Source organism: Propithecus coquereli, unplaced genomic scaffold (genome assembly GCF_000956105.1).
Source record: "Propithecus coquereli isolate 6110/MARCELLA unplaced genomic scaffold, Pcoq_1.0 Scaffold482, whole genome shotgun sequence".
In the NCBI taxonomy this organism is placed as follows: domain Eukaryota; kingdom Metazoa; phylum Chordata; class Mammalia; order Primates; family Indriidae; genus Propithecus; species Propithecus coquereli.
Genome location: NW_012150641.1, coordinates 2218491 through 2238256, shown reverse-complemented (window position 1 = coordinate 2238256; position 19766 = coordinate 2218491). Strand labels below are relative to the sequence as shown.

At 51.6% G+C, this 19766-nt stretch overlaps 4 protein-coding genes across 6 annotated transcripts; 1 reads left to right on the top strand and 3 right to left on the bottom strand.

Annotated features, from left to right (window-relative positions):
* Positions 1-697: 697 nt before the first annotated feature.
* On the bottom strand, positions 698-2761 carry GABARAP (GABA(A) receptor-associated protein). Its single transcript, XM_012655658.1, has 4 exons — positions 2548-2761; positions 1902-1980; positions 1645-1763; positions 698-1209 (listed from the first exon to the last, which is right to left on the bottom strand). Exons 1-4 carry the CDS (start codon positions 2635-2637, stop codon positions 1144-1146), a joined length of 354 nt encoding a protein of 117 aa, XP_012511112.1. The 5' UTR covers positions 2638-2761; the 3' UTR covers positions 698-1143.
* Positions 2762-3869: 1108 nt separating this feature from the next.
* On the bottom strand, positions 3870-9824 carry CTDNEP1 (CTD nuclear envelope phosphatase 1). The gene is made up of 8 exons (XM_012655657.1): positions 9313-9824; positions 6605-6671; positions 6389-6507; positions 6099-6170; positions 5576-5692; positions 5335-5446; positions 4839-4923; positions 3870-4522 (listed from the first exon to the last, which is right to left on the bottom strand). The coding sequence occupies exons 1-8, from the start codon at positions 9412-9414 to the stop codon at positions 4462-4464; spliced, it is 735 nt and encodes a 244-aa protein (XP_012511111.1). The 5' UTR covers positions 9415-9824; the 3' UTR covers positions 3870-4461.
* Positions 9825-10372: 548 nt separating this feature from the next.
* ELP5 (elongator acetyltransferase complex subunit 5) lies at positions 10373-16892 on the top strand. Of its 3 annotated transcripts, none has more exons than XM_012655654.1 (8): positions 10373-10719; positions 10875-10935; positions 11024-11104; positions 13142-13362; positions 14906-15087; positions 15610-15705; positions 15836-15936; positions 16544-16892. In XM_012655654.1, the coding sequence occupies exons 1-8, from the start codon at positions 10566-10568 to the stop codon at positions 16656-16658; spliced, it is 1011 nt and encodes a 336-aa protein (XP_012511108.1). In that variant the 5' UTR covers positions 10373-10565; the 3' UTR covers positions 16659-16892. The 3 variants fall into 3 exon arrangements, with proteins under 3 accessions (XP_012511108.1, XP_012511110.1, XP_012511109.1); XM_012655656.1 differs by having other exon boundaries at positions 15836-15953; positions 16544-16602; XM_012655655.1 differs by lacking the exon at positions 15610-15705 and having other exon boundaries at positions 16544-16854.
* Positions 16893-17154: 262 nt separating this feature from the next.
* Positions 17155-19506, bottom strand: CLDN7 (claudin 7). Its single transcript, XM_012655653.1, has 4 exons — positions 18854-19506; positions 17846-18010; positions 17641-17725; positions 17155-17533 (listed from the first exon to the last, which is right to left on the bottom strand). The coding sequence occupies exons 1-4, from the start codon at positions 19074-19076 to the stop codon at positions 17371-17373; spliced, it is 636 nt and encodes a 211-aa protein (XP_012511107.1). The 5' UTR covers positions 19077-19506; the 3' UTR covers positions 17155-17370.
* Between the last annotated feature and the right edge of the window lie 260 nt (positions 19507-19766).

The window sequence follows — 19766 nt, the reverse complement described above, 5'->3', positions numbered from 1 at the left end:
TAACAAATTCGGATGGCTAAATTTGGCTTTAAAAAAAAATAAAAAACGAATTTGGATGTTTTTATCTAAAACAGGTACTTTTCAAACATTCTTCTGTAGAAGCCCACTGTAAAAAATAGAATTTTTTATATCAATATTTTTAACATTAAGTTCTATATGCGTATTTTATATACACATATATAGGCTGGGCGTGGTGGCTGACGCCCGTAATCTTACACTTTGGGAGAGGGAGGTGGGAGGATCGCTTGAGCCCAGGAGTTCCACATCATCCTGAGCAACATAGCTGAGCCCGTTTCTACAAAAAATAGAAAAATTAGCCAGGCATAGTGGCGCACACCTGTAGTCCCAGCTATTCAGGAGGCTGAGGTAGGAGGGTCGCTTGAGCCCAGAAGCCTGAGGTTGCAGTGAGCTATGACGCCATTGCACTCTAGCCTGGGCAAAAGAGTGAAACTCTGCCTCAAAATAAATAAATAAATAAATAATATTTCATGAAACGATACTCGGAGTGTTCCATTCCATCACAACAAAATCATCCCCTTTACAGAGACAGGGAAAAGCCCAATGTGAACAGAATAAACCAAAATATACTTCTATCCCTCCAACCTGTACCTATTCCTCCTCTTTCCCCACCACTGAAGCCCATGACACCTCCACGAGACTAAAATACAAAAGAGTGAGGGGGCAACACAAGGCAAAATTCAGTTCAGCTTGGTGGTTTCCTCTTTATTGATGTGCCTCCTACCTTCGCCCCACAATTTCCGTCCCTTCCAACTACCCCCAAAAAAGAAGGTAGTGAAAGGAAGGGATTGTTGGGGTTCCAAGCCCCTAGGGCAGTTAGAAAGGGAACAGAAACCAAAACAATCACTGGATGTGACTGAGACTGACAACCAAGAAGTCTAAAGCAGAATGGGAAAGATGGGCAGAGAAAGGGGAAGAAAGGAGAAAGGAGAGGTACATGAGGCCATCTCCTCCATTACCCCTCCTTCGAAGAGGAGCTGGAGAGGACTTAAACATTAAGAAGTGCAGGTCCTGAAGAAAAGAGGTGGTGTTTCAGCCTGAAGGAGGAGGAGGAGGTCAGGGAAGAGGGGCCACCTCTCTCTTTGTAGAATGAGAACCCCCCCCCCCACCTCAGGGGCAGCAGCTTCACAGACCGTAGACACTTTCGTCACTGTAGGCAATGTATAGAAAGAAGTCTTCTTCATGGTGTTCCTGGGGTGAAAGCAGAAAATGGTTTTCAGGCAACCAGGCTTCAGTTACTTGAACCAACCACCAGCCAGACACGTTATTTTTGAAGACCCCCAAAACCGATGCCTGACTCTCTCCCTCACTGACTCCATGCGTGAGCAACCAAGCAGTTATCATTCCTACAGCAACCCTGAGCAAAAGATCTCAAAGTGTCCTCTGCTGCCTTGGAAAGGGGAGGAGGACCGGGGGGAGTACTGATCAAAACGGCTCCTCCAGTTCACTGTTCTCTTCCCTTCTCTCTACTTCCAATGTTCTATTTAAACCCCCAACCCAGAACTATCATGAAATTTTAAGACAAGCTAGCCAGCTAGTCCGAGAACTGCTGACCTAACACTTTGTTTCCCTCAAGATCTTCCAAGACTCCTCTCCAAAGCCTCCACTACTTCCTAGTTGCCATACCTGGTATAGCTGACCCATCGTGGCACTGGTAGGCGGAATGACATTGTTGACAAAGAAGAACAAGGCATCCTCAGCTCGGAGATGAATTCGCTTCCGGATCAGGAAGTAGAACTGACCAACTGCCAAAGATACAAGGTACAAGAAAGTCACAGAGATCATAAATACCTTCAAAGGAACAGCTGCTAGGTGGAGCCTCCTCCCACAGATTGTACTCCCACCCACAGAAAGCAAACCTGGGTCTTGGGTCAGGTTCCTACCTGTGAGATCAGAAGGCACCAAGTATTTCTTTTTGTCCAGGTCTCCTATTCGAGCTTTGGGAGCCTTTTCTACTATCACCTGATAAAGGAAAAATGAAAATTAGGGAACATAAGGAATACAACCCTGCAGCTCCACCTGTTAAGAATTCAAGCAACAATATTCCTAGTATCTAAATCTACCCCAGACTAATTTCTCTTTGTCTCTGCACACGCGGTACAGCAGAGTGTCAGAGATCCTGACCCCACTGACTGTAGCTACCTGAATAAACATCCAGGATCAATCCCTGAATAGGGCGCCATAATAAACAACTCTCTTAATCAAAGATGACTGGGCCAACTAGAGCTCCAGCCTCGCAATCCTAGTTAACTGGGGGGTTGACCATGTGAAGCTCAGGCTGTCAAACTCCCTAAGGCCTCCACTCACACGAATGCCAAGGTTTCTCTCTCCCGTCCACATCCCCTCATCCTCCGCTCTATCGCTACCCCACTCCTTTCACCGCCGGTCCCAGGGACAGCAGTTTCAGGCTCGCTACCAAGCCCACTACAGCCGGCAGCCTGACCCCCGCGCAGCCAGTCCTGGACCCAAACCCAGGCTGCGGCGTCAGCGTCAGCGTCCCGAGTCCTTGGCCCTGGCTACTGTTCTCACCGGGACCCGGTCCGGGTATTTCTTTCGGATCTTCTCGCCCTCAGAGCGGCGCTTCTCGAACGGATGCTCCTCTTTGTACACGAACTTCATCCTCCCGGGAACCGGGCTGGACCGGGCTGGGCTGCGGGAACCCGGCGGGGGGGCCGGGACGGGGGGCGGTGGCGACGCCGGGGACGCGCGGGCGGATTCAGCGGAGCGATCCACGAATTTGCGCCACTTCCCTATTCACCAACCCCGCCCCCGGCCATCGGGGGCAGCCCAACCTGCCAAGATACGCCTGTAGCCCAGCCGCAGTAACGCTGCTAGCGTAGCACCACCCACTGACCGCCCCCCTCACGCCATCGGCGTAATCGCTTTGGCATCAATTCGTGAGCTACGCAAGCGACGTAGCAAAGGTGGCTGGCCTTTGCTATTGTCGAAAATAACTGAAAACCCATTTTGCGACCTTCCGCCCCACACCCCCGAAGCTGGGAATGAGAAGAGGTAAGAAATGGTAATCATGATATGACTTGGTTCGCCAAGTTCTTTTCGGAAACAACGTAGAAGAGCAGAGACAATTACAAGATTAGCTATTCACGAAACGTGTTGCTACGCTGAAGGCGGCCGTTGACACCAAAACAAAATAGTACCCAAGTGGCTGAGACGGTCTCTAGAAATAAGAGGTCAAAAAAGAAACAGATGTTTGGAGAGACGTATAGAACGCTAAGTTCCAGGAGGAGTGGACCCATAGTGACTGCAGAGGTCCGAAAAGTAGGAACTACGCCAGCGCGGAGGAACACTGTCAGGATTTGTATGGTCGAATCATGTGATCACAAAGGAGGGCGGAGCGTCACGTGGCAGACGCAAGGATGTAGAGCCGGCTTCGAGGAGGAAGAGTAGGAGGGCGCTGGGGAGGTGGAGCCCGCAGGGCGAGAGCCGGGAGGGAGGCCGGCCCCGCCCGAACAGTGGCGGTAGTGGGCACCAGCCGCCTGGGGGCAGCGCCCGCTTAGCCTGTCCACGTCAGTCCTGCAGGCCAAGCCCGGTCTTTCTCCAACTATATGCCGTTCGGGCGTCCAGATTTTTCTTTTCATTCTTCTATAGCCCATGGCTCTCTAAAGGTGTCCTTCCACTCCCCACCAGGGTACCCATCCTGTCACTCAGCCCTTCCCGCCAAAGCATTTGGTGTAGAGTTTCGGTACTCATTCCCATACTCAACATCATCTTTCCCCTTACCCCTTAGGTCCAACCACAGTCTCTCCCCGCTCTGCTTCGGGGACAGGGTGGATGTGAACAAAGGCCCCTCCCTTCATTTCCCAAAACCCCAGAGAAGGATCTAGGGCAGCTTTGGTTTCAAAGTTATAATGCATGGTTTAAAAGAGAGGAAAGGAAAAAAAGACAAAGCTGGTTACAGATCTGAGGAAATCTAGGGAGAGAAAAAAAGAGGGAAAGTAAGGGGAGACAAATTCGGGGAAAGTCCAGTGGCCCAAAATCCCAGTCTCCCACCCACAGCCCAGACCTTGGAGCAGGAGTGAAGAATTGGATCCGTTTTTTACAAGAGTTTTTAAAAAATAAAATCACAACAAAGCTGACTTGGCTTCTCTTTGAGCCTCCCGGATCATCGTCCATCTGTCTCTCACTCTGGCCAGTCCTGCCTCTCCACCACAGACATTGTTCCAGCTCTCCTAGACCTCCGCCTGTGTCCCAGTCTGGAGTTTCCATGGAGTGTGAACACGAAGTTAGAGTGAGGCTGCTTCAGAGTCCGGCCCACGTGTCCATCCAGACTCCAAGTGGAGTGCAGGGCTCCCAGGGCAGAGAGGGTGGGAGGGGCAGACCCTGCCCCGGCAGTCCTCACATTGGACAGGGCATCAGACGGCATCCCAAGGGCTCGCCCTCCCTTTCCCCCCCACCCCAACTCAGGTGGAGGGGGAGCAGCTGTCACCAGAGCCTATGTTGGTGAAGGTTTCGGCTCAGCACGGAACGGACATCAGCGGTGAACCTGGGATGACAATAACTTGTGTTGGTAGAGTACCTCATAGTTGCTATGCTCACAACACTAGTGTAAGGTGGCATCAATGGAGATGTGGGGCTGATATTATCTCCATTTTCACATGATGAGAAAGGTTCAATGTCCCCAAAACCCAATAGCTAAAAGTGATGAGCTCTGGAGTAAAAAGACCTGGGTCCAAATGCTAAATTCTTAAGGGAAGAGAAGTAAGTAAATAAAACAGGGCAAACTTTGTTTATTCCCTGTTGGGATCCCCCACCTCCTCCTTTCCTCAGAAAGCCAAGTGTCCAGAGCCCACTTCCCTTACCTGAGGGCATCCAGCATCGGGAGCAGGTTGAGAAGGGCTGTATCACTGGGGTCACTGAACCAGGATTTGATGGGGATGGCATTGTCTAGAGTGTGTGAAAATGCAGATGAGAAGAAACAAAGGATTAAAGAAAGACTAGATGTTTTTATATACCTCCCCCTACCCAAAGTCAACCTCAGTAAAGCCTTCTTGATTTATCCTCCAAAATAAAATTAAATTTTAATCACCAGATCTAATATTAGTGTGAGGCTTCTAGTCAAATTGCTATTGTGCCTCACTTGAAAAAAATTTGATGTAAGAAATCTGATTTGTGAAATGGACATATGGAGGGTGTCTCATTTGAAATAGAGAACTTGCATTTGGACCTACAATAAACCAGCAAATTCCAGCTCCCAAAGACCAAGGCCCCAGCCATCTGCCTCCTAGTTCCCTGTAGTCAAAATACCTTCTCAGAACCATGTTCTGGTCCTGCCAGACTCACCACCTTCCCCCATACCTGGATGGCTCCTGTAAGCCCCGGGGGAGTTATCCAGGATCACAATGCTGGAGAGGTCACTGTGGACCACAGAGAGGTCCTTGATGTAGCTGCCCAACTCCAAAGTGCAGTGCTGGAAGGCAGGGGATAATCAAGTATGCCGCCTTCATACCCCCTCCAAGGCAACTGCCCCAAACCCAGATCCCTCCCTGGTGGTCTACCTCCTGGGCTTCACTCTTAGACCTGTATTCTAGCCCCTTACTTGTCTGTAGTATCTCCTCTTGAGAATGCTCCTGCTATTGTCCAGTTTATCTGCCACAGCAGAGCCATAGATCTCCATGCTTGCTGTAAACACGACCAGCTCATACCACTGGCTCACCTGAAATAGATCAGGGAAGAGGGAAATGTCATATATCGTGATCATTCATTTAACCATACAGTTCTTTCACTAGGACGCCAGCCTAGTCCTTTAAGCCTTCCATCAACATCAGTGTCTCTGAAGATGCAAAATTCTGAACCACCTCCACCCCCCACACCTCCAAACTCAGTTTCTGAGGCATCCTATATCTTTAAGATTCAGAGATGCAAGAAAAAAAGAGAAAGATGGCTATGGCTTACATCAGCACAATAAATCAACCCCAACTACTGAAAGCCATTCCCCTATCATCCTACAGCCTCCCCTCTCCAAAACTGCCTTTACCCATTTCTTCTTATCCCTCCAAATCCCCTAAATTCCCAGAGCCCTAAAACCATCACAAAGCTCCCTTTAGCTCCTGCAAACTTACCACTTCTAAGAAGAAATCCACATGGGGCCTCTTATGTACAAAAAACCGAACAGGATGTTTGTCTATTACCACCTGTAAAGGAACAAGGATGGGCTAAGGGAAGTCCTGAGCTCCACAACACAGGCCTAGAGGACACCCCAGCCAACCCTACCACCACCACCTGCTTCCCTCCTTAGGGCTGACACTAGTACTAGGGGATGAGGACCAGATGCTCTGGGACCAGAAAAGGGAGTCCAGGGCTGGGCAGAGTAACAGATGTAACCATATCTTCACTCCCCACTCCCACACACCTTGAGGATGAAGTCAGGAGGCGTTCCAGGCCGGACTGTGGGCCTCAGGACCCCATCATGGTGGGAGTGAATAAGTGTCTCATCCAGATCCAGCACCAAGATCTTCCTCTTCACCTGGGCTGAACCACAATGGGAAGGGATAACACCGACTGACCTCCGGCCCAGAGCTGGAACCCTGCCTCACTTTAAAGGAGTATTCCCAGCCAGCATACTCACCTAGCCGATTCCGGGACACAGGAGATAATGGAAGGATATCATATCGAACAGTTTGGTACTGAATTACCTAAGAATAGCAAGAGAGATGATTAGAACCCTTGACAAGGATATCTTTCCCAGTAACAATAAGAAGTAGCATATATTGAACATTTACCATATGCACTGTGTTTGTGATTTAGGATTATTTCATTGAATCCTCAAAACAACCCTAATATTATTATCCCTGTTTTAAGGATGAAGAAACCAATGCTTGGAGGGGTTAAATACTTTGCCTGAGGCCACACAGCTACAAATTACCTTATTTTTCTCCCCAGTTAGAGTGAAAACTTCATGAAAACATGGATTTTGTTGCAATCATGGCTGTATTCCCAGTGCTTAGAACACTGCAGTAAGGGTAGTCAGTTAATATTAGTAGAATAGATGCAGTGGTAGAGCCAGGATTGTACCCATGCAGTCCAACCCAAGAACCTGCCCTCTTAACCATGATATGATTCTGCTATGCTGAACAAAGAAACACACGAGCCCCCCACCTTCACCCCAAGGATTCTTTGTGGCAACTTCCATCATCTCACATTGGGAACTGAGAGCCTCAAATTCCTTAGTAGACTGGGTAGGAGTTAGGAGAGGAGGTCCTTGGATTCCTCATGGGAACAGAGAATGAGGGAATCCAAAGGTTGTCGGGTCAGCTAAGTTCCTCTGGCTGGGGGCCACCAAACCTATTTTAACCAGCCACCTGTCCACATCTCTCTCCCTTAGCCAAGTCACAAGTTACAGAGAACCTCAGTCCTCTGAACAGCCTCCTTATCCTGGTACCTAGGGCAAGGCAGAGAACACTGGAAAGCCCCACCTGCCAAGGTGACTGACAGGGCATGTAGAGGGCCAGAGTGAGTAAGGGCTGTGAGTGAAAGGTGAAGAAGGGACAAGGATGTCATCACCTCAGCCTTCCAGCTCTGCTTCTCCAACCTTTCTCTAGAGGCTCCTATTTTCTAATACTCAGATCTCCCCATGCAAAGCCTGGCAATTCCCTCCTCTGCTCTTTCCTTCTAAGGCACAGACAAATGCTCTTCAGTCCATCCCTAGGCCCCACAGCATACTAGAACCAGGCTCCCCTCTTGCAAATTAAGGAGCCCTCTCCCCCTAATCCCAAGGCATCCGCCCTTCTTTTCTCCCTGGGCCCTGATGAGGGCCGAAACAGCTCGGGTGTCCTGCCCTGCTATCTCGGGTTGCATATGCTGGGCATGTAGGGAATGCTCCAAGCATCTGCCAGAAAGGGGGTGGGGGAAGAAACCAGACTGGAAAGGAAGGGAGGACAAAAAGGCTGTGTGGTCAGTGCTGCCCAAATGAGAGTAATTTTTGAGCTAACTAACCTGTGGATGGGCTGGAGCACTACTCTCTCCACCCAGAATACTGATGTGTTAGGGAGAGAAGGTCAGACAGAGAAGATGGCAGTCAACTCATAAAGAAAACCCAAGGAGCTAGCCCCAAGCATATCTCAGCACCTCTGACCCCACATTTTTCTTGGCTCCTAGCTCTTGTGACAGGGGAATAGCCCTGCCTACAACCACAACCATCCTGAATAGTCCTAACCCTAAATTAGGAAGTGGAAGGAGTAGATTGGTTAAAAAAAAAAAAGGGGGGCCAGGCCCATTCCCCCAAATCAGTTAAGTCAACCACCACTACCACCGAGGGCTTTTTGGAAATTCCCTTGACCTATGCTGCCCCTACCTGGTTTTATTCTTTCAAATTTTACTGGGATATGCCAAAGAGTACAGACTGAGAACCTCTGTACCCCAGCTCACTAAATTCTCTTTAGACTCCTTTAGAAGATTCTCTCCAGTGGCGATGAAAATACAAGGGCACATTCATTAAAATGATGTTAGCGTAAGGCGCTCTGATCTTGGAGAAAAGCTATGGGGGAGGGAACTCAGAGATTGTTGGGTACATCCAAAGTCTCCTCTCCCCTCAGTATCCCATATAATGCTAGGGTCTCCTGGAGAACAAGTGTGCCCTCAGATTCAAGCCTTACAACTGACCAGCACTGTCTTCTGACAGGGACACCCAAACTTTAATGTGATCCCTTCCACAACTAAAGCCTATCATAAAAGCATCATCTTTAGTCTCAGGGTCTAAATAAATCCAGATACCCACACTCAGACTATGATGTAAGTTTTCAGAGCCTTTTGGGGGGAGTACCCTTAATGGAAAATGCAGGGGTTTCTCCTCACCCAGGGCTTTTCTTAAGTTCCCATCCTTGTTTGTCACATACGCCCTCCCACCTACCTCCACCTTTACGCCTGAGCCTGTCTCTCCCTGGTTATGAGACCAAACACACGCACATGTTCTAATAGAAGGGTCTTTCACAAGCTCACATCAACTGATCTGGCTGCCATCAAACAGGTGTTCCCCGCGTCTCCGTTTCTTTAGCAACAACTCCAGCTTTCTTAAAGCGCGCCCCACCCACCACCCTAGCCCCCAAGAGTTGCCAAATCCTGTCCCATCTAGGCCCATCAAAACCCCTCAGGTCTCGATTCTATTACAAGGGTCTCCTTCCTCCCCACCCCACGCCCCGTTTATGGTGCCCTAATTCTCCAGTGGGAAAAGCCCCCGGATTCCCTTCCTAGGCCCAAACACAGGCTTGGCACTTTATGAAAACCCGTGAGCACCGCAGACTGAGGTCCCCACCACCGCTAGCGCCCACCCAGGCTCACCGTGCGGATCTGCCTCCGCAAAAGGTAAATGAAGAAGCTCCAGAGCTTGGCGGCGAAGGCCACGAACGTGCGCAGCCCCAGCAGACACTGAGTCCGCATCATCCCGATGACCCCGGCACCGCCGGCCCCGGGGCCCCCGCGGCCCAGCTCCGCCAGCCCCCCGGGGGCAGCCCCCCGCCGCCGGGAGGGGGAACGGGGGCCCCGAGTGGCAGGAGAGGCTGCAGAAAGGGGCACGGAGCGGGCGGCTCAGAAAGCCACCCCTGACGAGGGAAAAGCCCAGCGGAACGGGGAGCTGGGGGACAGGCGTGGGCAGCCCACGGGGGCCCACATGGGCGGGGAGTGGCACCGACGGCTTCACGAAGGTTGCCGGCCGAGATACGTAGGGCTAGGAAGGGGTCCTCGGAGACCGGGAGGGAAAGGGATGGATAATTGGGGGAGGGGGCTGTGGGGGAGGGGGTTAGGGAGAAGGGAAGAAGGGAGAAGGGAGGGGGAGGGGAAGGAGAAAAGCGGAGAGTGGCTCGCTGCGCAGGCGCGCTAGGGGGCTGCCCGCGGGAAAGGGGCGGGCAGGGGTAGTGGCGCGCGAAGGGCCTCGGCAGCGGAGAACGGGCCTGCTAAGCGAAGGAGTGGAGAAGGAGGGGGAGGGGGAGCCAAAAGGGGCGGAGTGCTGGGCCGGAGCGGCCTCCCCCTCCCCGAGCTCGAGCGTCCTTTAGCTGCTGGGGAGCGGGGCTGCAGCCTCTGCAGCTGGGTTTCCCACTCTGACAGGCGCCATTTTACTGCCCAGAAGGCTCCCTCCTCCTCTCTTCCCCCCTCGTCTTCCCCTCTGACACTACTTCCGGTGGTGACGTGTATTCGCTTTACCAGGACTAATGTTCCCCCTACTGGGTCTATGGGGGTAGGGATAAGCAAAGCGGAGAAAGCTCCAAACAAGGCTGCAGTATCGCGCACGCGCTAAAGGTGGCTGCGGGGCGGGGCCTGGGACGAAGCAGGCCCCGCCTCGAACGGCGTGAACTGGGCTAGGTGAACGTCACTTGCCCTTGTGGTCCGGACTGGGCGGGCGGGTTCCTCGTGGGGCTTCCTCCCCCCGCCATTGACAACTGCCCCAACGGCTCTTCCAGCCCTAGTCGCAGTGACTGTATAGACCGTGGGTGTGGTCCCTACGAATATGCGGTAGGGCTTGAGAGGGTACCCTCTGTTAAGTCCCCCTGGGACTATTGAACGTAATCACCTCTCATTCCAGACTATGTTAGCTCTTAATGGTGAAAGGAATCATGAATGCCCCGCCCCTTTCACCCGGAGGGGGCGGTCAGTGGGCCCTGACGCCATCAGGAGGCGCCCGAGGGGAGACCGGACACAAGTCGGAAATGTTGGACTCGCTCTTGGGCCTTGGCGGCCTGATGCTGCTTCGGGGTGAGAGCCGGCGGCACAGGGGTTCTGGGCCTGGCTCAGGGGGCGGGAGAGGAGAGGAAGGGCATGGGTCACAGGCTAGGGTTGGAAGTCGCGACGGGTTCGTGAAGGCGGAAACCCCACTGCTCTCAACACTATCCTTCCCTCGCTCTCTCCAGATTCCGTAGAGTGGGAGGGGCGCAGTCTCTTGAAGGCGCTGATCAAGAAATGTGCACTGAGGTGAGTATCCCTCAGCGTCTGCCGGTTCTACCCTGGAAAGGGAGCTTGTGCCGCACTCTTTGACCCTCCCCTCTCGTCTCTGCCTCAGTGGGGGACAAGTCCACATCCTGGGCTGTGAAGTGAGCGAAGAAGAGTTTCGTGAAGGTTTCGACTCCGATATCAACAACCGGTAAGTCCAAATTGTAAGATATTTCATTAAATGTGGGACCTCTGTTACTAAGGCGCTTCCTTTACAGCAACAAGCGCAGAACCTGCTATGTAGTAGCAGCTACTTAAATATTCATTGAAGGAACGGGTATGGGTCTTTCAGAAGGCAAAAATTAGTAAGAGGAATGGAGGAGAGGTATTTGGGAAATCCAAAGCAGAGATCATAGAAATTGTACCTGATTGTAAATGGTCTTACAGAGCATGAAAAGGAGTTTAGATTGTTGTCCTAAAGGCAGGAGGGAGTCATTTGAAAATTTGGGAGGAGAGTGATAACACCATATCCATTAGAAACACTAATCTATTGACCACGGTATAGAGAAAGGACTGGAAAACGGCAGCCTGGAGACAGGCACCATGTGGGAAGGCTAATGCAGCAATCCATTAATTCAGGTTCACTCATTAGGTGTATACATATTCTGAGCACCGGTTGTAAACCAGGTGCTGTGCTAGACACTGGAGAAACAACAGTGAATGAGACAGACCTGTTCCCTGCCTTAATGAGTTTTAGAAAATAATGGTAGAGGGCCGGGCGCGGTGGCTCACACCTGTAATCCTAGCACTCTGGGAGGCCGAGGCAGGCGGATTGTTTGAGCTCAGGAGTTCGAAACCAGCCTGAGCAAGAGCGAGACCCCATCTCTACTAAAAAAAAAAAAAAAATAGAAAGAAATTAATCGGACAACTAAAAATATATAGAAAAAAATTCGCCGGGCATGGTGGCGCATGCCTGTAGTCCCAGCTACTTGGGAGGCTGAGGCAGAAGGATTGCTTGAGCCCAGGAGTTTGAGGTTGCTGTGAGCTAGGCTGACGCCACGGCACTCACTGTAGCCCGGGCAAAAGAGTGAGACTCTGTGTCAAAAAAAAAAGAAAGAAAGAAAGAAAATAATGGTAGGAAGTGACAGAGGCCTGCTTAACACAGTAGCAGTAGGGGAGGAGAGTTTAGAACTAATGTGAAAAGACGTTAGTGGGTAAAATTCCCAGGACTTATTGACTGATGTGAAATAGAAGAAAGTGTCCAGATGTGCCTGGTCAGGAGAGATTAAGAACCATTAGTAGGCCTGGCACTGTGGCTCATGCCTATAATCCCAGCACTTTGGGAGGCCAAAGCAGGAGGATTGCTTGAGACCAGCCTGGGCAACATAGGGAGATCCTGCCTCTACAAAAAATTTAAAAATTAGCTGGTGGTGGTGCACACCTGTAGTCCCAGCTACTCGGAAGGCTGAGGTGGGAGGATCACTTGAGCCCAGGATTTATAAGGTTACAGTGAGCTATGATCGCACCACTGCACTCCAGCCTGGGTGACAAAGCAAGACCCCGTCTCAAAAAAAAAAACCAAAACCATTAATAGAATGTCTTTCTGCTTCCTAGTCTGTACAGTTCAGTGGATAATAGTAGCATACATGTATCCATTGAGCTCTAATTTTATATCAGCCATTGTTGTGACAAGAGGTGGTGCTTTATGACGAGTTCTACTACCATGGAGCTTTCCCAAGATTTCTAGCCCATGTCACTCTCCCTTCTCCGAGCTATCTTTTTCTGTAGTTAGTACTCCAAAACTTAATCCTTGACTTTCTTTAAGCTGTTCTATAGGGAGGAATCATGTATCATGTCTTGTACTTTCTCTTTATTAAACCAGAGAATGATATACTTTACATACCACTCAGGAAATATTTGATAATGGTGATAAGCTAACATTTATCAAGCATTTAGTATGTATCAAGCACTATGCTAAATGCCTAGAGGTTGGCATCTCCATTTCACAGATGAAGAAACAGAGAGATTAAGTAATTTCTCAGTTAGGTAACCTTGGGCAAGTAGCAAAACCAAGCTTGGAATTCAGGCTGTGTGGTCTCAATCACTATATTCTCTCAGCAATTATCCTTCACTAGTATTTAGGATATTAGTGAAAATTAAGAAAACAGAACCACAAAGATCAGAGGATGAAGTCTGAGATTGATTGGGAAGGGGCAATATTATGTTTTCTCCTATTTTCCCTTTGCAGTCTGGTTTACCGTGACTTCTTCAGAGACCCTCTCAACTGGTCAAAAACTGGAGAGGCCCTTCCTGGGGGACCCCTGGGAGCCTTGACAGCCATGTGCAAGAGGACAGATCCTGGTCCTGTGACCATTGCTGTCGATTCACTCAGCTGGCTGTTGCTTCACCTTCCCTGCACCACACTCTGCCAGACCCTGCATGCCCTGAGCCGTCAGGACTCCTGCCCTGGTGAGACCCCTCCTTTGTTGCTTCCCCTCATACATCTGCCCCTGCCAAGAAATGTGTCCCAGTTCCTTTCCACCCTAAGGAGAAACATCAGGGATCTCCAGTCAGACCTTCTTCCATCTCTTTAACTTTATTTTCTGGTTTTTTACTTCCCCATAATGCCATCTACCATTCTTTTTTTTTTTCCTCCAAATCCCACCCCACCCCCCACAAGAGCTAGGATCCCACTATGTTGCCCAGGATTGCCTCAAACTCCTGTGCTGAAGCGATCCTCCTGCCTCAGCCTCTTGAGTAGTTGGGATTACAGGTGCACACCACTGTGCCCAGCTTTTCAAGTAGTTTCTTTCTCATTCATTCAACAAACATTAAATACATAGTGTGTCAGGTACAATTCTAGCTAATAGAAAAATAAAGACTAACTTCATAGTTGGGTCCTTGCCTTACAGTAGTTCAAAGTTCCATAAAGGATACAGACAGGTAAACAGGCAGTTATAAGATAGTCTGATACCGGCCATGATGATATGGCGATATGCACAGGGTATCTTAAGAAGGGAACTATCTTGAAGAGCAAGGGGTCAGTCAGGCAAATTCGGCCAGGTAGGGGCACTGGGACTAGCCCTGGAGTGCACTGTGGGCACTTGAACGGGCTTTGGAGTTAAAGCACACCTAGCTTTGTATTAAGGTACTTGATCTCTCAGTGTTTCTGTTTTCTCTTTAAATGGGGGAGGGAATAGTATTAGGATTAAAATGTTGTGTTGACATGTTTAGTGTAGTGCCTGACACTCTGAAAATGCTCCCAAAAAGGAAGGAAGGGAGGGAATCAAAGCTACTGATTGAGATCCTGGCAAGCTGCAAAAACTGCAAGTAGTTTAGTATGTGAGATGTGTGGCTAGAACGTAAACGGATGCCAGACGCTGAAAGTGTTCATTCCATCCTGAAGGCTGTGAGGAGCTGCTGAAGGACTGAAGTCAGAGTGGTACATTGATCAGATTTACATTGGAATAAAAAGGTGTATTAAGGCCGGGCGCGGTGGCTCACACCTGTAATCCTAGCACTCTCGGAGGCCGAGGCGGGCGGATCGTTTGAGCTCAGGAGTTCGAGACCAGCCTGAGCAAGAGCAAGACCTCGTCTCTACCAAAAATAGAAAGAAATTAATTGGACAGCTAAAAATATATATAGAAAAAATTAGCCGGGCATGGTGGCACATGCCTGTAGTCCCAGCTACTCGGGAGGCTGAGGCAAGAGGATCGCTTGAGCCCAGGAGTCTGAGGTTGCTGTGAGCTAGGCTGACACCACGGCACTCTAGCCCGGGCAACACAGTGAGACTCTGTCTCAAAAAAAAAAAAAAAAAAAAGGTGTATTAAGCTGTGGGCTAGAAGAGTCTCAGAGCAGGGCAGTGAGATTGGCCAAGGTAAGTCAGGATTATGGTAGAGCTGTGATGGAATGTGGGCCTCTCCTCTTTCTCCTCTTCACTCATTGCTCCCAGGCCACCACCCTGAATGCTCCCTACTATTCTTCGTGCCCTGCATTTCTTGTCCCTCTCCAGGTGACAGCTTCCCAGTGGGGCAGGTGCGTGTGCTGGGCTTGCTACATGAAGAGCTTCACAGCCCAGGCCCCGTGGGAGCACTGAGCAGCCTTGCTCAGACTGAGGTGACCCTGGGTGGTACAATGGGCCAGGCCTCAGCCCACATCCTCTGTCGGAGGCCTCGACAGCGCCCAACTCACCAGGTCAGGAGAAGCAACCAGGAAGAACTGGAGATCGGGGTTAGAGAGAGGGGTGGCATGATGGGAAGAGCAATAAAAAAGCTGATGAGATTGAGTACTTCTCTGTATTTTCTGTCGTTTATCCCATTTATTCACAGCTACCCTGTGAGGTAGATTAATTATCCCCATGTTGTGGACTGGGAAACCAGTCTAGAGAAGTTTAAATTTAAATCACTTACCCAAGGTTATAAAGTCAGTGGCAGAGACAGGATTTGAATGTTAAGAATTGCCTAACTCGGAGTCTGTGAGCTTAACCAATGAAAGACACCATCTTCCCAGAAATGGAAAAGGATTTTGAGAAGACTGGGGAGGGTTACTAGAGGGAAGAAGGAACAAATCTATATGGAGGGACTTAAAGGAAGACTTAAAAGTTGAGGGCAAGGGCTGAAAGGTGATTGGGGGCTGAGGATGTGAGGTCCTGAATTCTCTCTGGTTTGTTATCAAGATGTAAAAAATCCTTTTAACTCTCTTCTGTCTTCTCCTCAGACTCAATGGTTCTGCATCCTTCCAGACTTCAGCCTAGATCTCCAAGAGGGGCCCCCTGTAGAGTCCCAGGCCCACCCAGATCCTCATACACCCCCGGTATCTAAGAATGCTAATGGAGCTTAGGGTCTGGCAGAAGGAGAGACAAAAATAAAAACTGCAGCGGTTGGGGGGTAGAGTTAGGAACTCCAGGGATGGGGCAGAGTGGCAGCATCCTTTGTACCTACAGGTGGACCCCATGACTCATTTGACCTTTAACCTTCATCTGTCCAAGAAAGAGAGAGAAGCCAGAGATAACCTGACTCTGCCCTTCCAGTTCAGCTCTGAAAAGTAAGGTTGGGGCCTAGGTGCGTGGATCCCTGAGTAGAGCCCAGCATCTGGGTCACAGAGAGCTGGCGACAGCGGGTTATTGATTAAACTCTCAGACTTTATAGGGACTGAAGTCCACTTCCAGAGACAAGTCCTAGGAGTGGTTCTCTGCCCACCCATACGCTTTACAATGGCAGAGGGCCTTTGTCTCTTTTCTCTTCATTAGACCCCTGGGTCCCAGCATCATGGTTGTCCTCAGAACAATCTGGGCCTGGCCTGAGTCAGACTAGACCCTTGGGAGGTGGCCCTGTCTCCAGTCAGCAGTGCTAGGAAGACAGGAATATATGGGTGTGGCAAAGGTTAGTTAACAAGGGCTTAGTAGATGGCTGCTGTTCTGTGCCCAGTGTGTGGGTGGGTGAGGCAAGGCAGCTAGGGCAGAATCCTTGCCCTAAAGCTAAGGAGCATACCGTATTGTTAGGAGAGGAACAGTACAAGAGTATCCTTGTACCAAGAAAATGACAAGGAGGCCCAAGAGGGGTTGCCTGAGGGAGAATTAGAGTCACCTGGAAGACAGTATCCAGACATTCTTTTTACCCACCCTCACCAGCACCAATTCTTCCCTCCTCAGACAGCAGGCTCTACTGCGCCCTGGGCTGGGCCAGGCTACCAGCCACATCTTCTATGAACCAGATGCTTACGACGACCTAGACCAAGAAGACCCAGATGATGACCTAGATATTTGACTGGCCAGATTTGTCTAAACTAATTGGTGGGGGAGGGGGAAGACCTTGGGCCCAGAACCATTCTTCTGCTGTTTGTATTGGCCTTACTCTGTCCCTGCCCCACCTTTGTTCCCTGTGTCTATGGACACTCTGCCCTGTGAGCCAGAGACCAGATAGAAAGTAAGATGAGGGCATAGGTTAAGGTAAGAGAATAGAATACCCCCCCATGCCTAATAAAATCTTTATATTTTATTACAAAAGAAACTCTTTGGTAGCTGTTTAAATAAGAGGGGTGGATGAGAATGGATGAGGGGAGCCAAGCAAGCACCTTTGAGAGTCAGTTGGGGCCTGAATAACAATAACAATGAAATGGAGGCCAAGAGCAGCCTTGCACCCCACTGGTGCTCTATTAGGTGTTTTTTGAACTGAAGTAGGGGTACTTTAGATTCTAAGTTCCCTGCAAGGGTCTGAACAGGAGGAAAACAGAGGCCCTGAAGGCAAAAAAAAAACCTGCTTTCCAAAACTTATTTTTTATTACGGTACAAAAAGCACACCCTCCCCTGTTTTTGTCTCCCCTACCCAATCCCCTAGAGAACTGTACATGGTGTGCAGGGATGAAGTGACCAGGAGGCCTTGGTCCTACATCCTGCCCACAGGCTGAGCTCTGCCCCAGGTCCTTTCAAGCATCTGGGCACACCCATAGCCTGTCAGGCTGGGGCATGGCGGTCCCAGCTCACACATACTCCTTGGCAGAGTTGGACTTAGGGTAGGAGTGGGGTGCACGGTACCCAGTTTTGCTCTCACTCCTGGGACAGGAGGCAGAGAGCAGTGCACCTCCCAGAATGACAAGAACGGATCCTGCCCAGCCAATAAAGATGGCAGGGCCAAACTCGTACCTGTGGAGAGAAGGGGTTGGGGTCAGAAATCTTGCCTTGCCCTTGCCCTCCTCCATATCCCAGGACCCCAGACCTATCCCTTCAGGAGGAAGGGCTCCCAAACTTACTTCATATTTGTGGGGATTAAGGAGTCATAAAAGTCTGTGACTATCTGATGGCCATACCAGGAGCAAGCTACCAAGGCAGCAAGACCTGGAAAGAGAATGGATATTATGATTTTGAGAGGCTCCCAAACCAGCACCTTGCCCACACTTAACTCCTCCCAGATGGGAAAGAGAGGAGCCCATGGCCCACCTTGGACCTGTGGCTCACCTGCCACGATGAAAATGATGCCTCCGCCCATGGCTATACGAGCCTTCTTCACTTTGTCGTCTCCCCCGCAGCGCGTGCACTTCATGCCCATGGTGGCCACAAACATGGCCAGGAAACCCAGCACCAGGGATATCACCATTAGGGCTCGAGTGGCCTGCAGGGCCGCTGCGGGTAAGGGGAAAAGACGCCCTCATTGCTGGAAATGCAAGCAGCCCTCAGACGGCTCCAGCCGGTGCCCACTAACCCCTGGACCCTCTTAAGTCGAGCGCTGCGTTCTGCCGCCGGCCTGGAGCCTTGTCCAAGGCTCCGACCTGAGCCTGCAGGTTCCCGCCCCTCCCGACACCCCGGCCTTCCTGCTCCCGCCCCGCCCTCTGCTCAAGGATCCGCCCGGGGCGCCAGGGTTTCGATGAAACTGCCCCGGGTAGGGGGAAGGGTGAAAGGGGGCAGCGAAGAGAAGCAGAGACGGTGGCCGGAGGCTCCACGCTGGCCGCACATCCCAGCTGCGTCCCAGCTCTGACCCGCTATCGAGGACACGGGGTTTGTGGCTTCGGCTAATCGGCCGATAAGATTAGAAGCCGCAGGCGGCGGCCCACGTCTAGCAAACCGCACAGCTCTACGGCTCCTAGGCCCTCGGCGTGGCCTCGTCCCGCGCCCCCTTTTGCCTGAGAGAAAAGGGCGGGAGACGTCAGAGGCCACTGCCTGCCCGGGGCGGTGGAGGAGAGGATGACCCCGGCCTCGGACTCGACTCAGTTTCCCCAGGCTTCCCCTGCCTAGGTGGAGACCTGGTAGGGGGCGGAAGAAGAGCGCAGGGGGCCGGGGTGCGGCCTCGCGTGGCCCCGCCAGAACCCAGGCCCGCTGCCGCCAGCCCCACCGCCCGGCCCGACCACTTCCGCTTCCTCCTGCTCCCCGGCAACCCAGGGCGCCCGCCGCGGGGCCTCGGCCCTGCCCCGCACACCACCCGACACCTCGGCCCTGGGCGCGTCCGCCCCGTCGCTCCCGCGGCCTTACCCGACAGGGAGAGCACTGAGTCGTACATTTTGCAGCTCATCAGGCCCGTGCTCTGCGTGACGCATTCCATCCACAGCCCCTTGTACATGGCCTGAGCCGTGATGATGTTGTCGCCCGCGTACGAGCTCATCTGCCACTGCGGGATGGCGGTGCAAGCCACCAGGCCCACCCAACCCAGCATAGCCATGGCAAAGCCCAGCAACTGTAGGCCCGAATTGGCCATTTCCGCCCTCAGAAAAAGACTAAGGGCGCCGAGCAGGCGACCCTACGGTAAAACAAACAAAACTTAGGGGGCAGCCCCACAAAAGATAACTTGGGGCGGAGTTTTAAAGTCACCCAAAAAGACAAAAAAGTTCTTGGCCAAGTGACTGCAAATCTTGTCACCTCTAGTACACACAGATCGGCCTCCCGGTGGAGCGATGGTCTCGCAGCAGAGGGAACAGGCTACGCCGGGAGGAGCGGTTCCAGACAAAAGCGGTCCCCGAAGGCCAGGCGATTCCCTCCGGCGCTCTCGAGGACCCTACCCAAGCAAAAGGTGGAGGGGACGTATGGGCGCGGTCCTGGGTGCCAGCAAGCCCCAGAGAGTATCCTGGGCTGTCAGCCCGAGGCTGCGGTGCGCGGAAGAGGTTGCTCCGAGGTGAGCCGGCAGGTGCGGCGCACCTGAGTATATGTAGGGCGTCGGGGGCGCGGCCCCGCGGGCACCAAGAGCCCGGGAAGGCGGGCGGGGCCGGAGGGGCGGCAGAGGGTGACCTGACGTCACCGAAGGGACACTCACCTGAACCGGAAGTCGTTGCCCCCACCCCTCCTTGCCCAGGTGAGGAGGAAGAAACCTGAGCTCCAGGGTCACACCCCTTCACTTGCAGTGCTTTGACCGCTGATGCGGAGAAGGCGGTGGCTGCTCCGGAGTCCCAAG

Bases quoted from the DNA above. Each gene is read 5' to 3' on its own strand.
- CTDNEP1 (XM_012655657.1), bottom strand. From the start codon at position 9,414: ATGATGCGGACTCAGTGTCTGCTGGGGCTGCGCACGTTCGTGGCCTTC. The intron at 6,672-9,312 runs GTGAGCCTGGGT...TGCTATTCTTAG, and splicing joins TGCGGAGGCAGATCCGCACG to GTAATTCAGTACCAAACTGT. The intron at 4,924-5,334 runs GTATGGGGGAAG...CACACACTCTAG, and splicing joins GGCTTACAGGAGCCATCCAG to ACAATGCCATCCCCATCAAA.
- GABARAP (XM_012655658.1), bottom strand. From the start codon at position 2,637: ATGAAGTTCGTGTACAAAGAGGAGCATCCGTTCGAGAAGCGCCGCTCT. The intron at 1,981-2,547 runs GTGAGAACAGTA...TTCCTTTATCAG, and splicing joins AATACCCGGACCGGGTCCCG to GTGATAGTAGAAAAGGCTCC. The intron at 1,764-1,901 runs GTAGGAACCTGA...TATCTTTGGCAG, and splicing joins GGTGCCTTCTGATCTCACAG to TTGGTCAGTTCTACTTCCTG.
- ELP5 (XM_012655654.1), top strand. From the start codon at position 10,566: ATGGTGAAAGGAATCATGAATGCCCCGCCCCTTTCACCCGGAGGGGGC. The intron at 10,720-10,874 runs GTGAGAGCCGGC...CGCTCTCTCCAG, and splicing joins CGGCCTGATGCTGCTTCGGG to ATTCCGTAGAGTGGGAGGGG. The intron at 11,105-13,141 runs GTAAGTCCAAAT...TTCCCTTTGCAG, and splicing joins GACTCCGATATCAACAACCG to TCTGGTTTACCGTGACTTCT.
- CLDN7 (XM_012655653.1), bottom strand. From the start codon at position 19,076: ATGGCCAATTCGGGCCTACAGTTGCTGGGCTTTGCCATGGCTATGCTG. The intron at 18,011-18,853 runs GTAAGGCCGCGG...CCTTACCCGCAG, and splicing joins CTCAGTGCTCTCCCTGTCGG to CGGCCCTGCAGGCCACTCGA. The intron at 17,726-17,845 runs GTGAGCCACAGG...TTCTCTTTCCAG, and splicing joins CATCATTTTCATCGTGGCAG to GTCTTGCTGCCTTGGTAGCT.